Source organism: Rattus rattus, chromosome X (genome assembly GCF_011064425.1).
Source record: "Rattus rattus isolate New Zealand chromosome X, Rrattus_CSIRO_v1, whole genome shotgun sequence".
Taxonomy (NCBI): Eukaryota; Metazoa; Chordata; class Mammalia; order Rodentia; family Muridae; genus Rattus; species Rattus rattus.
This window is the reverse complement of record NC_046172.1, coordinates 120,223,747-120,238,753: the sequence shown is the minus strand read 5'-3', so window position 1 is coordinate 120,238,753 and position 15,007 is coordinate 120,223,747. Positions and strand designations below refer to the sequence as shown.

At 38.8% G+C, this 15,007-nt stretch overlaps 1 protein-coding gene across 1 annotated transcript; it reads left to right on the top strand.

Moving 5' to 3' along the window:
- Positions 1-2,833: 2,833 nt before the first annotated feature.
- LOC116889321 (high mobility group protein B4-like) lies at positions 2,834-3,389 on the top strand. The gene has a single exon (XM_032890444.1). The coding sequence runs from the start codon at positions 2,834-2,836 to the stop codon at positions 3,338-3,340; it is 507 nt and encodes a 168-aa protein (XP_032746335.1). The 3' UTR covers positions 3,341-3,389.
- The last annotated feature ends 11,618 nt before the right edge of the window (positions 3,390-15,007 follow it).

Here is a 15,007-nt window from a genome sequence, read left to right as displayed (position 1 = left end):
TCTCTTTGTCAGTGATATCTCCTTGAACTATACTTATGATCTGTGTGTCTTGGGAAGAAGGGTTTTAGATAAGCTACAGTATCTGTAGTTGATACTATTATTCTCTCTATTTCTTCAATAAGCATACTGAGGTAAAAGAGATGAATCATCTGTCCCAAGGTAAATATGGAATAAATGAAAGGGATGAGATGCCAAAACTCATGTTCCCATTTCTACACAATGTATAGGCTGGAGCAAAGTATCGCTCTGAGTCAACAAGCACTGGATGCTATCTGCACTCACAAGTAAAGGTGACCCCAAATAGCCACAGTAGGTGTTTTGTCCCCATATACAACTGCACAGTAATCGAACCACTTAAAGAGTTTCTTGGAGGCCACCTCTAGCCTTCCCCATAGTCCAGCTTTGAATTACCTACAGCCCAGGGACCAACATACTTGATCATATAAACAGTAAGAAAATGTCGTCTTTGTCTCTCTCTCTTCTAGCTTTCCTGAAAAAAACATTACTACAAAACTAATTTTTCCTATCCATAAGAAAGAATCCATCTCAGGATTTTATCAGCAAATCTCTGGAGAGTACATTAAGAATCTAGTCTTAGTCTCAATGGTGTCTTCTAGCTCTTCAATTCACAAGCAGAATACAACTGATGAAATTGTCATTAATATTGATTCTTTACAGTATGTGCCTTTTGAGGATTTTGTTTGTTTTGTTATTCAACTTGGAAGGTTTATTTTAAGGTTTTTTATAGACCATTTACTGGATTAAAAAAAAAACTGAGCCTGACATCATCTCTGCAAGCTTTAGACTAAACCACATGGTATTGGGTACAGGGACAGACAGGTAAACAATGGAATAGAATGGAAAACCCAGAAATAAACCCACACACTTATGGACACTTGATTTTTGACAAAGAAGCCAAAAACGTATAGTGGAAAAAAGAAAGCATCTTTAGTAAATGGTGTTGGTCTAACTGGCAGTCTGTATGTAAAAAAAAAAATAATAATAAAATAGAGACATATTTGTCATCTTGCACAAAGTGCAAGTCCAAGTGGGTCAAGGACCTCAACATAAAACCAGTCACTCTGAATCTAATAGAAGAGAAAGTGGAAAAGAGCCTTGAACTCATTGGCACAGGGGGAAATTTCTTGAACAGAACCCCAATGGCTTATGCTTTAAGATCAACAAATGATAAATGGGACCTCATAAAATTTCAAAGCTTCTGTAAGATAAAAGACATATTAATAGGACAAATTGGCAAAGTACAGATTGGAAAATCTTCACTAATCACGCATCTGATAAAGGTCTAATACCAAAAATATACAAAGCACTCAAAAGATTAACTTTCAAAAACCAAATATCCCAATTAAAAATGGGGCACAGAGCTAAACAGAAAATTGACAATAGAAGAATTGCAAATGGCTGAAAAGCACTTGAAGAAATGTTCAACATCCTTAATTCATCAGGGAAATGCAAATCAAAACAACCCTGAGATTCCACCTCACACCAGTCAGAATGGTTAAGATCAAAAACTCAGGGGACAACAAATGCTGGCGAGGATGTGGAGAAAGAGGAACACTCCTCCATTGCTGGTGGGATTGCAGACTGGTACAACCATTCTGGAAATCAGTCTGGAGGTTGCTCAGAAAAGTGGACATTGAACTACCTGAGGACCCAGCTATACCACTCTTGGGCACATACCCAAAAGATGCTCCAACATATAACAAAGACACATGCTCCAATATGTTCATAGCAGCCTTATTTTTAATAACCCAAAGCTGGGAGCAACCCAGATGTCTCTCAGTGGAAGAGTGGATACAGAAAATGTGTTTCATTCACACAGCAGAATACCTTCCAGCTATTAAGAATGAGGACATCATGAATTTTGCAGGCAAATGGAGCTAGAAAATATCATTCTAAGTGTGGTAACCAATCATCCTGAGTGTGGCAAGCCCGACGCAAAGGACATGCATGGTATGTATTCACTAATTAGTGTAAAATAGCCAAAAAGTATAGAATAGTATAGAATACGTAAGATGCAATTCACAGACTGCAAAAAAATTAACAAGCAGAAAGGCCCAAATGAGGATGGGGTGAAAGTAATCGCCTTAAAGGGGGGGGCGAAAATAATCGCTGGAAGCAGAAGAAACGGACATGGGTGAAAGAGGAGAGGTGGAGGGGAAAGGAGAATAAGATCAAGTATGGGGGTGGGACAGGAAAGAAATCCAGAGGTGTGTGAGGAAACTTGAATGATGTATTTGCATTCCTGAAACTGAGGCTCTCCAATGAACATGTTCACATAGGAGAGCATCTGGTCAGCAATACACAGGGAGATCGTACAATATAATATGATATTTCTTCCTTCCAGATTCCTCACTGAGAAGCTCATGACATCAAAAAATAAAACTCAGGCTGTAAGATGGTTCAGCAGTTAAGAGCACTGACTGCTCTTCCAGAGGTCCTGAGTTCAATTCCCAGCAACCACAGGGTGGCTCACAACCTTCTGTAATGGGATCTGATGCCCCCCTCTGGTGTGTCTGAAAACAGCTACAGTGTACTTCTATATAATAAATAAATCTTAAAAAAAAAAAAAAAAAAGAGGGCCTACCTGTAAATGACTGAGCTTGGCTGCCATTGGTCATCTCAGGAATGACATCACAATTTGCCTTCTTTGACCCAACAATGCCCAGCAGCACTGAAAAGGCTGGGCCCTGGCTCAGGCACACACAGAGGGAACATTTCACCCCATGGAGGATACTATCTAGGCTGCTCTAGCTGTGAGAAGACCAATCACTGCTATCCAATCAGCAGGATTAGAATTCACGTTTTTATAAACATGGGCAAACACAGCAATGTAAGACCGAAAGTGAACGTCTCTCCATATGTCCATTTTATGATGGACTTCAGAAATCAAATGAGGGAGCAACAGCCAATCATCTACTATGACTTTACCGAATTTTCTAGAAAGTGTTCTGAAAAGTGGCGGACCATCTCGGAGCAGGAAAAAAAGAAGTATGAAGCCCTGGCCAAGCGAGATAAAGATCGGTACCAACGTGAAATGAGAAACTACACCGGCCCGAGAAGGGAGAGAAGAAGGAGGGATGTGAATGCACCGCGGAAGCCCCCATCCTCGTTCCTGCTCTTCTCCATGGACCATTTTGACGAGATAAAAGAACAACACCCGAACTGGACTGTGGGGCAGGTGGCCAAGGCTGCCAAAAGAATGTGGTCCAGGTGTTCAGAAGCGGACAAAAGTCACTATGTGGAGAAGGCTGCGGTTCTGAGGGCCAAGTACCTTGAAGAACGGGAGGCCTACTACCGCCAATGCCAGCGCGGGAACTAAAACTTCAAGGGATGGGGCAAACCCAATCTGAAACAATAAACCTCATTCAACTGGCTTTCTGGCTCTGGTGTTTAGTATTTTCTGATTGTCCTTGCATGCTATGCTGTGGTAGTGAGTGGTTTGATTCAGGTCTAGCCTTGGGAAGGCTGGCTTTCAGGGAGGCAGCTCTAAGACAGGGAGGCTGCAGGACCCAAACAGCCTAGGTTGACTTGGGTGGTCAAACACATGTGAAAAGCCATTTGTGTACAGGGAGCCAGCCCCACAGATCCTTTAAGCCAAAAATGTAGTGATGGGTTCAGAGATTTCTTTTTTTTTTTTTTTTTTTGGAGCTGAGGACCGAACCCAGGGCCTTGTGCTTGCTAGGCAAGCGCTCTACCACTGAGCTAAATCCCCAACCCCGGTTCAGAGATTTATTAATACAAATCCTAGCTTTTGCTGCAGCTTGCATTCTCATGAGAATGGGGCCAAAAAGACAGCGAATTGTGCTGTCTGTGCAGGCAACCATTTTGATTTTGATTACAACTCTGGGTTTGGAACCAAGTTGTTTGGATTTTGACATATCAGGTCCATATGACAGGTTAGGGTACATGTGGGTCCTCCAGTTTCTTGTGGGTTAGGTGCATCTTTTCTGACTAAACCCAGACCCGAGCTGTCCTCTGCTGTATATGTGTTGGGAACCTCATATCTGCTAGTGTGCACTGCCTGGTTGGTGGTCCGGTGTCTGAGAGATTTTGAGGATCAGGTTAATTGAGACTGCTGGTCCTCCTACAGGGTCACCCTCCTCCTCAGTTTCTTCCAGCTTTTCCCTAATTCAACCACAGGGGTCAACAGCCTCTGTCCATTGGTTGGGTGTAAAAACCTGCATCTGACTCTTTCAGCAGCTGCTGGTGGGCCTTTCAGAGGGCAGTCATGGTAGGCCCCTGTTTGTAAGCATGAGTTTTGCAGGCAAATGAAGGGAACTAGAAAATACCATCCTAGTGAGGTAACTCAGACTCAAAAGAACATGCATGGTATGTACTCACTAAGAAGTGGATAGTAGCCAAAAACAACAAAATAGACTACCCAGGATACAGTCCACAGAACTCAAGAAGGTTAACACGCTGAAGGGCTCAAGTCAGGATGCCTCAATCCCACTTGGGAGGAAGAAAAAAGCAGTGAGGGGTGTGTGGGAGGAACCTGGCTAGCTAGAGGATAGGGAGGGGAAGAAGAACAGGTATTGGGGGGAGGGAGCAGGACTGAAGCCCTGAGGAACAGCAGAAAGAATGGAAACAGGCATCCTCAGGAGCTAGGAGATGGGGGGACCCTTGAGAATGTAGCAGAGACCTGGGATGTGAGAGACTTTCAGGACTCAAAGGGAGGGGGGACCTTAGATGAAATGCCCTTCAGTGGGGAGAGAGTACTTGTAGAGCCTGCCTGGTTGGTGGGCCAGTGTTTGAGAGATTCCTGGGGTCCAGGTTAAATGAGACTGCTGGTCCTCCTACAGGGCTGCCCTCCTCCTCAGCTTCCTCCTGCTTTTCCCTAATTCAACCATAGGGGTCAGCAGCTTCTGTCCATTGGCTGGATGCACATATCTGCATGTGAGTACACTCTCACTGTCTTCAGACACACAAGAAGAGGGCAGCAGATCCCATTACAGATGGATGGGAGCCACCATGTGGTTGTTGAGAATTGAACTCAGGAACTCTGGAAGAGCAGCCAGTGCTCTTAACTGCTGAACTATCTCTCCAGCCAATCATTTCATATTTTTAAATGATTTGTGCTTTTGTTTGTTTGTTTGTTTGTTTGTTTGTTTGTTTGTTTGAGAAAGAGTGTCTTGGAACTCAAAGAAATCCACCTGCTTCTGATTGGATTCAAATCAGGAGGCACCAGGGTTTGAGAGATGGCTCAGCAGGTAAGAGCTCTGGTTGGTTGGTATTGTTCTTATGGGGTTGCAAGCCTCTTCCAGTGTTTGACAGATCTCAGGGGTCCAGGCCAATTGAGACTGCTGGTCCTCCTACAGGGTTGCCCTCCTCCTCAGCTTCCTCCAGCTTTTCCCTAATTCAACCAGAGGGGTCAGCAGCTTCTGTTCATTGGTTGTGTGCACAGCTACAGTGTGCTTGTATAAAATGAAAAAAAAATCTTTTTAAAAAGTAATTAAAACTCAAAGCTTTTAGAGTGAGACATACAACTGTGGGTGTGGATAAATATGTTTGGCAAACATTACTTTAGTTCCTCACAAAATAACCTTAATTTTAGTATTTAAAAAAATCTGACTGAACTGAACCGGTCACACAGTCCCTGCACCCAAATCCTGTGAGGAAAAGAGCTGAACCCTCAGAAGTGCAGACACTCCTGAGAACTCAAAGGAGACAATTACTTACTTTCTGTCCACATTCCTGACCCAAGAAGAAATCACCTAGTGCCATCTGTGCCCCCTGGGCTCAGGGACCTAGGAGCAGTCAGAGGCAGAACCCTTCAGGTTTCTGCCTGTGCTGAGAGTTGAAAGCCAGTTACCAGGAGCACCTACACACCTGAGAGCCGAAGTAAGACCAACTTTTGTACTCCAGTTGACCTGTCTGGTAGACTCATGACACACAAAGGCAGAAGTCCTCTGGGACAGGACACTTTCGGTTTCTGGCTGTGCCCAAGTAGCAACATTTGTAATGTCATGCTAACAAAATGTTTGAATGGATAGTTATTAATGATTCTGAGCAACAGAGGGAGGAGGAGTTTTGAGGTGACTAAAAACAATTTCTAAATAGGCTTAAAACTTCTAAATATGTAACGCAGCAGAAACTAAAGACACCTTTAATGATGGGACTGTCATTTCTAGCACAAAATCCTCCTATGCATGCCACATATTACATTTTAAAGTTGGGAAATCCAATTTAATGATGATAAAATTTAAAGTAGTTTCTGTATTAATATACCTCAAATATACCAAGATATTAAAGCTTTGATGGCAGTGGAAATTTTGTCATAAGTATTTTTTATTCAAGAAGCTGGTAATATAAATTTATGTGAGTAGCATCTGCATGTGTGTGCAGGTGTGGGCATGAGAACAGGTCAACATTCTCAGGTGTCTTCCTTGATTCTTCTACACATTGTTTTCTGAAACAAAATTTGTCATTGAACCTGCAAATAATGGATTCACAAAAGTAGATGGTACATATGCCTCAGGGATCATCCTGTCTCTGACACCCTATGCTCAGGATTATAGATGTTCCTTTCCATGTGGTTACTGGAGATCTGTTTGTGCACAAAGCAGCACTTTACCGTCTGGGCAATATCTCCTGCTCCAGGTGGTCTATATTCAGAAGAATAAATATTACTTAGTCATTGGTTAGTGACTTTTTAACTAAACGATTGCATATGAATTAACTCCAATTCCATGGAAATAATAATGCTATTTTAACATTGAAGCACTGGACCTATGTCTGCTAGCCATGCCACGCACTGTTTTTCTGTTTTGTTTTTCCAGTTTAATCTTCTATTAAATCTTTTTTTATCTTTTTTATTGGCTATATTTTATTTACATTTCAAATGTTATTCTCTTTTCTGGTTTTCTATCTGTAAGATCCCTATCTCATCCCTCTCCCCCTTCTTCTATGAGTGTGTTTCCCCTCTCCAAGCACCCCACTTCCTGCCTCCCCACCCTGACATTCCCCTACACTGGTGGCCTTGGAATTGAGGAAATAAGCTGGTTATCTTTGAAGTTCATGGGCAGAGGTGAGGTATTCAGCTGACCATGATAGTCTACATTTTGGAGAAGTCAGAATACTTAACATACGGACCTTTGTGTAATAAAGACCTTGGGTATGGAATGCTTATCTAGCAGTGATGCTACCGCCACCATACTTCACGATGCAAGCAGATTGTAGGTAGCAACAGAAGGAGTTAGATGTGTACAGACCATACAAGTAGTGGGTGTAAAGGAAGTCAGCTTAGTTTGGCAACCCTGATTTCTCTAATGAACAGTAGGCATCATTCCAGAAAAAGAGATCCACCTTTCCAATGGGTGTATATAATGATGGTAGTTAATACTAATTGCTAACAACCATAATCAAGAAAGCATTCAGGTACTGAGATCGACCTCGCTATGTTTTTCCTTAAGTTATTTTATATACACAAAACAAAGAGCTACAAAGGATGTTGGTTCAGAAGATAAGAACCCAAAGATTTGAAGCAGGAATGAGTAGAGAGGGTCTCTCCATTAGCTCTTAGAGTCTGTAAGTTAAACTCAGGGAAACATCTAAATAAGGTCCCATAATTTCCCAACTTTATACAAGCTATGTAACCAACAATAAGAAAATTGGTACCTGATTGGATTGGTTAGATGAGTTTATACCACTGCATGTTTAAGATTATTTTATTTTTTTGTCAATCTGTTTTCTAAGAAATGGCTTTCATCCTCTAATATATAACATATAAATAAACAGATTTTAAAAAGCAGTTCGCTGAATTTAAGGACACATAATGGGCTCAGGGCAGACTAAGAGTTGATGTTTCGACTGTATGAATTACTGTGTAACTTTGAAAAATAAAGTTACTAAAGAGCTCCAAACCTCATTATCCTCATTTTAAGGTAGATAGATAACACCCCCCATTATAAACACGTTATGAACATCATCAGAAAGATTGTACAGACAGCATCTAACAATGCGTTGAGTCCAACACATAGTGACTATTTGATATAAATTAACATCAAGGTTAAAACACTAGGAAGAAAACTTGAGACGTGGACTGAATCCATTAAGTGTTCTGTTTTGTGGAGTCCAAGATAAATGCAGTCAATTGCTTGGCCATTTAAAACTAGTAAGCAATTATTAATTGTCACAATTCTACATATAACGTTTTGCAAAAGTTAAAAAAAATTTCCCCAAAGTTGAAAGTGAATGACCACAGCATGCCAAACATGGAATGAATAATTTAGAAAGCAAGTTGAGGGTGATCAAAAGACTTGGATGTTTGCTCTGGCTGCATTTAACTTCTTTGAACTCCAGTTTCTAAGTCTGGAAAGTATATGTAACAATCCCTGACTGATAAGTTCAATAAGTTTTTGTGAAAATCAGATGAGATTTAGAAGCCTGTGTTATCTGTAAAGAAATTCACAGTAGGAAACATTGTTATTTTCACCAACTTCCCTAGTTTTAAATAGCCCCTCAGTACACAGAAATGCATTTATCTGTCACTGAACCTGCTAACATCCTCTTGCTCTGCAAAAAATCAATAGGCAGGAACTGAACCATTCACAAAGCATAGAAAACATTCAGAGAACTGGAATGGTTCTACTTTTGTTCCTGGGGGATATTGGAGGATAGCTTCATAAGAAACATTTAAACAAAGCATTTGGATACTATAAAGCATTGTGTTGTGACACAGAAAAGTGGATCTTGATTGTGATGGCCACGGGACAAATTCGAATCACTTCATCTGTAGCTGAGCTATCACGCCTCTGATTCTTTTTCCAATTTATAATTGAAAATTTTGCCATAGCCATTTCTCAATTGTTCCATTGTATGAGTATATCTAACAAGTAAAACAATAGAAATAGCATGTGAGGCAAGACTAACAGAAACTCACATTAAACATGGGTATCTGGTATACATTATATGGTATATGAATAAACTATTATGGTGAATATGTTAGAAATTCTTCCATAAAATATTTTGATTTAATGAAACAGGTTCAAATGAGAAGAGGTACATTTATCTTTTTATTCCAGATAAAAGGATGCATGTAGAACGAGTCTGGATTTAAAGTCAGATTTCTAGTCAGACCTGAAGTCTAGTACTTACTAGTTTTGAAACTTAGAGTAAATTGCATTGGTATCTCTAAATGTCATTACCCCCATTTTTAAAATGAGAAGCAAATTATGTTGCTAAATGATAGCAAGGTTTAAGCTTTAAAGTCTTATTACAAATGCCTGAATAGATAATATGTATGTTCTAAGCACTAACTTCTTTGATTCATTCATGCTTCTACGATAAGGATGTCTTGTGAATTGTGTTTGAGTAATAGCTATGTATATATTAAGAGGCTAAACTCATAGACATTAGAGGATCTGATATCTAGATAGTCAAGACTAAATAGTAAATCTGTCACAAAATGATTGCAAATCCATTTGACCATGATCACGAATTGACTGCAGGCCACTTATTGTGCCAAAAGATTCCTGATGAAGTCCTAATGTCTAGTGCTTTAGAAGGTGACTACATTTAAAAATAAAAGTCAATAAATAGATAAAGTTAAGTGAGGTCATATATATGGGGTTCTAATATAGTCTAATGTGTGTCCTTATAGTAAAAATAAATTAGGAAACAGATGAGGGCAGAGGAAAGATCATGTGAAAACAAAGGAAGAGGTCAGCCACTTTCATAACAGAAAGACAGACCTCATAACGACCGCCCAGAACTTTTGCTGTGAGGTATTTTTATCGTAAGAGCCCAAAGAGGTCAATTTACCCAGATAGAAGGAATGGGTATGTTGTGTTTCTTTACTTCCTTGTGATATCCAGAGTATAAAACAGTGCCTATAAACTATCCACTATGATTTGATATGAAGACTCATTCTAAAATAACTTTCTTGATATTCCTAGATAACTAGACAATGGACGAAAACTAAATATAATACTATGATTGACATTTCACATAGACACTCACTGAGGGTCAGCTCTGAGGGATCTAAAAACAACAACAACAACAACAACAACAAAACCAAATAAACGAAATCAACTCAGGACACAAAGTACGTGCTGAACTTCACCCCAGTTCGAGAAACCTCTAAATGTCACAAAATAAAATAAATTCCTCCAGAACTGAGGCTTTAAGAAAGGTATCCTAGAAGAAGATTAATTGGTATATTAAAATTTTGGCTTTAAAAGAATAATCAGGTATGCTTAAGGATATTGTGTGTTCAATACAGGAGCTTTTTAATCAGTAAAATCACTTAATATTTCTCAAAATCATGTTTCTCATTGAACCATGAAGACAAAATACACATGAACTCTTAAAAGTCTTGAGGTAAAAGATTCTAAAATATTTTTCACATGTATTTTATAACTTAGGTTATGGGGCTAAATCTCCAAGTGATGTCAACCAAAGATGTGGCAAGTTCACTTCATACACATTATGACTTACTGGTGGCAGGGACCATGGTCTATTTTTCAGTTTATAATTGTTACTATCTACCATGTTACGTCTATCCCCTGAACTAGTTAAAACAGAAAGATTGCTCTTATTCCAAACTAATGGCTTATGAAGAATGAGCAAATAAGTTAAGAGAAGTGGCAAGGAACAAATATACTCATTTTTCTGATCTATTAGGCAAGCGTTACTATTTCTGTTTCACATGTGCTGGAACAAAAGTCTGTGATCTTTCCACTACAATGGAATAGTAAGAAGCACATTTGGTCAAAACTGGCCTGTTTGAGCAAATAAGAATCAGAAAGGAAGACTTTTCAAGTGGCGTATCATGAATAAAGTTGTAGAACAAGTTAAAGGTGGAGATGATTGGGAGAACAAGAAAGGGCTTTCTATGTCGGCAAAGTGGTAAACTTTCACATGTAGACTGAGACCAGAGTATGAGGACAAATACAAATACATGCAGATCTAAAAGGCTTTGATACATTCTAAAAGAAAAATAAAAATGATAATAAATATACTTACACACTTTGATCCCTATAATCATTCTGAAATTAGCAACAAAAGCAGTAGAAACAGTTCAAATGTGTTATCTTGAACCCTCCCTCTGCCCATTCACCACAACAGGAAAATGTTCAAAGAGGAAGTGTTTAAATCAAAAGCTCTATTCTTTTCTATTATATAGAGTCATTCTAATATGTGTTTCTATCGTCCAGACTCAAAAGTTCATCGAATGAATGCGTGACTTACAAAATCAGTTCACATACCATAAAGACATAGTTTGTGAATACAATTTTCCTACACCAAAGAGAATCCATTAAAAAATAAAACCATCCTTCATTGCTTTCCAGCTATAACTCATTTTAAATTCAGAATCACTTCTTAGATCACTGTTATATACAGAAGTAATAGGAGTCACTACAAATATGAAGAAAAACAATATTTTTTGAGTGTCTACTCTATACAAGATTGTAAATTTAAAGCCTATAAAACACTAAATACATTGGCAATTTACATTAAAACATCATTTTGGAATTGACAGAAATTGGATTCACAGTAATTAAGTAATATACCCACATATTAGAGTTCTGTATTTATTTCATCTCAAATTCCTTGCTTTCCTTACTGACTAGCACTGCTTCAAGCCTTCTAGGCATGGTGACATTTCTGATATTCTAGGCAGGCATGGTGGCATTTCTGATATTCTACCATCAGGGCGGTAGAAGCTGGAATTTAGGCCAATATAAGCGACTTGGCAATACCTTAGTTCAAACAAAAGTAACAACAAACAAAAATTTACTTACATATAACTATAATATCCCATAACTGGGTCATTATTATATGACTCTGTCCATCTAATCACAGTTCTTAGTGAAATTGTTCTTTATGGCTTGGAGTTATATAATTATGTCTGCCATATCTGTGCCAGGATGTTTTGTCATTAGTATTGATGAATGTATAAAGATCGGGCATTACTCTTGTATACAAAAAACTATGTCTGTAAATACAGATTATTTACTGTTAGTAGATCAACTTCAGTTTCATGGTTCTGCTTACAAACTGATATAAGGAGATATAATGTAACTATTTTTTTAATGTGGATGAACTTCAATATATTTTTTGCATTTTTACTGAATATTGTAAGTATTTACATTTCAAATGTTATCCTCTTTCCCACTTCCCACGTCTCCCATCCTCCATCCTACTGCTTCTATGAGGATGCTCCCCCTCCCACCCACCCACTCCTACCTCACCACCCTGGCAATCACCTACACTTGAGAAATGACCCTTCACAGGACCAAGGGCTTCTGCTCCTACCGATGTCAGATAAGGTCATTCTCTGCTACAGATGTGGCTAGAGCCATGGGTCCCTTGGTGTTTACTCTTTGATTGGTGGTTTAGTCCCTGAGAGCTCAGAGGAGGGGGGCATGGTTGGTTGATATTGTTGCTCTTCCTATGGTGTTGCAAACCCCTTCAGCTCCTTCAGTCCCTTCTCTAACTCCTTCATTGGAGTCTCCCATGCCAAGTCTGATAGTTAGCTACAAGCATCCTCATCTGTATCAGTAAGGCTCTGACAGAGTAACTCAGGAAACAGCTATATCAGGACCCTGTCAGCAGGCACTTCTTGGCATCCGCAATAATAACTGGGTTTGGTGAGTGCATATGGGATGGATCCCCAGGTGGGGCAGTCTCTGGATGGCCTTCCCTTCAGTCTCTGCTCCACTCTTTGTCCCCATATTTCCTCCTGCGGGTATTTTGTTCCCCCTTCTAAGAAGGCTTGAAGCATCCACATTTTAGTCTTTCTTCTTCTTGAGCTTCATAGGTCTGTGGATTGTGTCTTGGGTATTCTGAGTATTTGGACTAATATTCACTTATCAATGAGTGTATACCATGTGTGTTCTTTTGTGACTGGGTTACCTCACTCAAAATGATATTTTCTAGTTTCATCCATTTGACTAAGAATTTCATGAAGTCATTATTTTTCAGCTGAGTAGTACTCTATTGAATAAATGTACCATATTTTCTATATCCATTCCTCTGTTGAGGGACATCTGGTTTCTTTCCAAATTCTGACTATGAACATAGTGGAGCATGTGTATTTTTATATGTTGGAGCATATTTCAGGTATATGCCCAGGTGTGGTATAACTGGGTACTCAAGTAGCACTATGTCCAATTTTCTGAGGAACCAACAGACTCATTTCCAGGGTCATTATACCACCTTGCAATCCCACCAACAATGGAGTAGTGTTCCTCTTTCTCCACATCCTCCTCAGCATCTTCTGTCACCTGAGTTTTGATCTTAGATATTCAAGAAGTGGTATGTCAGGGTTGTTTTGATATGCATTTCCCTGATGACTAAGGACGTTGAAAATTTCTTTAGGTGTTTCTTGGCTATTCGATATTCCTCACCTGAAAATTCTTTTTTTTCTCTGTACTCCATTTTTAGTAAGGTTATTTGATTCTCTGGAGTCTAACTTCTTGAATTCATTGTATATTAGGTATTAGCCCTCTATCACTTGTCGAATTGGTAAAGATCTCCCATGCTCATGGATTCACAGCATTAATACAGTAGAAATGAACATTTTACCAAAAGCAATCTACAGATTCAATGCAATCCCTATCAAAAGTCCTACTCAATTCTTCACAGAGTTAGAAAGAGCAATTTCCAAATTCACTTGGAAAAACAAAAAATCCGGGATAGTGAAAACAATACTCAGTAATAAAAGCACTTCTGGGGGACTCACCATCCCTGACCTCAACCTGTATTACAGAGTAATTGTAACAAAAACTACATGGTTTTGGTACAGAGACAAGCAGGTATATCAATGAACTGAAAACCCAGAAATGAACCCAAATATCTACGGTCACTTGATCTTTGACGAAGGAGCCTCCTAATGCAAAGTGGTCAGCCATAAAAACATATATACACAAGCAACAGAAAAAGTGTCAGCATGTTGATTATTTTATATTTTCACACATACACACATATGAGCACATACACACACATAAGAATAAAGACTCAAAGAAAAAGCATCTATCAACTTGAGAACAGGAAAGGATAGAGGGCATTGAAAGGAGAAAAACTGGAAAGGGCTTAAGGGAGAAAAGGAAAGGGGAAGTAATGTGATTGTATTTTGATTAAAATATATATAATTTTTCCTAAAATAATACAAAATCAAATTAAATGAAAAAAAATAAGGACAATACTGGGCTATATATTGTAGTGATTAAAAGGCAGGCTTTTGAAAACACAGAAAAAGATTTTTTAAGTATATACTGGAAAAATATTTTTCAGCTACAAAATATGAACTGTAAAATGATAAATTAGCTTTATTGAAATTAAAAGATAATTTACATCCTAAAGATGAAAATAAGAAACAAGGTTTATAGCTTGCTTCTAGAATTTACATCCAGATTGTATTTTTAAAAATGCCTACAAACCAATTCTAAAAATATGAACAATTCGATAAAAGTAACGGAATTTAAAGGGGCTGGGGAAGTAGCTGTATGGGAGCACTACCTAAGCAAACATGATGGCCTGAGGTCAAATTTCCAGCACTCACATGAAAAGCTGAGTGTGCAAATGCCTGTTACTCAGCACCCTGGGAGTGTCACTAGAACTTTCTAGCTGCTAGCACATGTCTGGGTACAGTGAAAGACTGTTATCACAGGAATAATAAAGAGCAATTAAGCAGGGCACTTGACATCCTTCTTTGCCCTCCATATGTGGGTGTCTGGACCATGCTACTTCCCATATACAAACATGAAGATAACACATATACACAATCACATAATACATAATACAAAATATACTCATACACGTACAAAACTGAACAAATGCTTCATAAAGAAACATCGACGAACCACATACTTAAACCACAATGATACAGAACACAAATGCTGAAATAGCTAATTTTTGAAGAAAAATGTAAATATTAAGTGCTGACAAAACTGTCAAGTGTCCACAAATTTCCTTCGTCAGTAATAGGAACATAAAGTGATAGACTGGAAATATGCTCAGGAATTCCTTGGAATGTTCACCC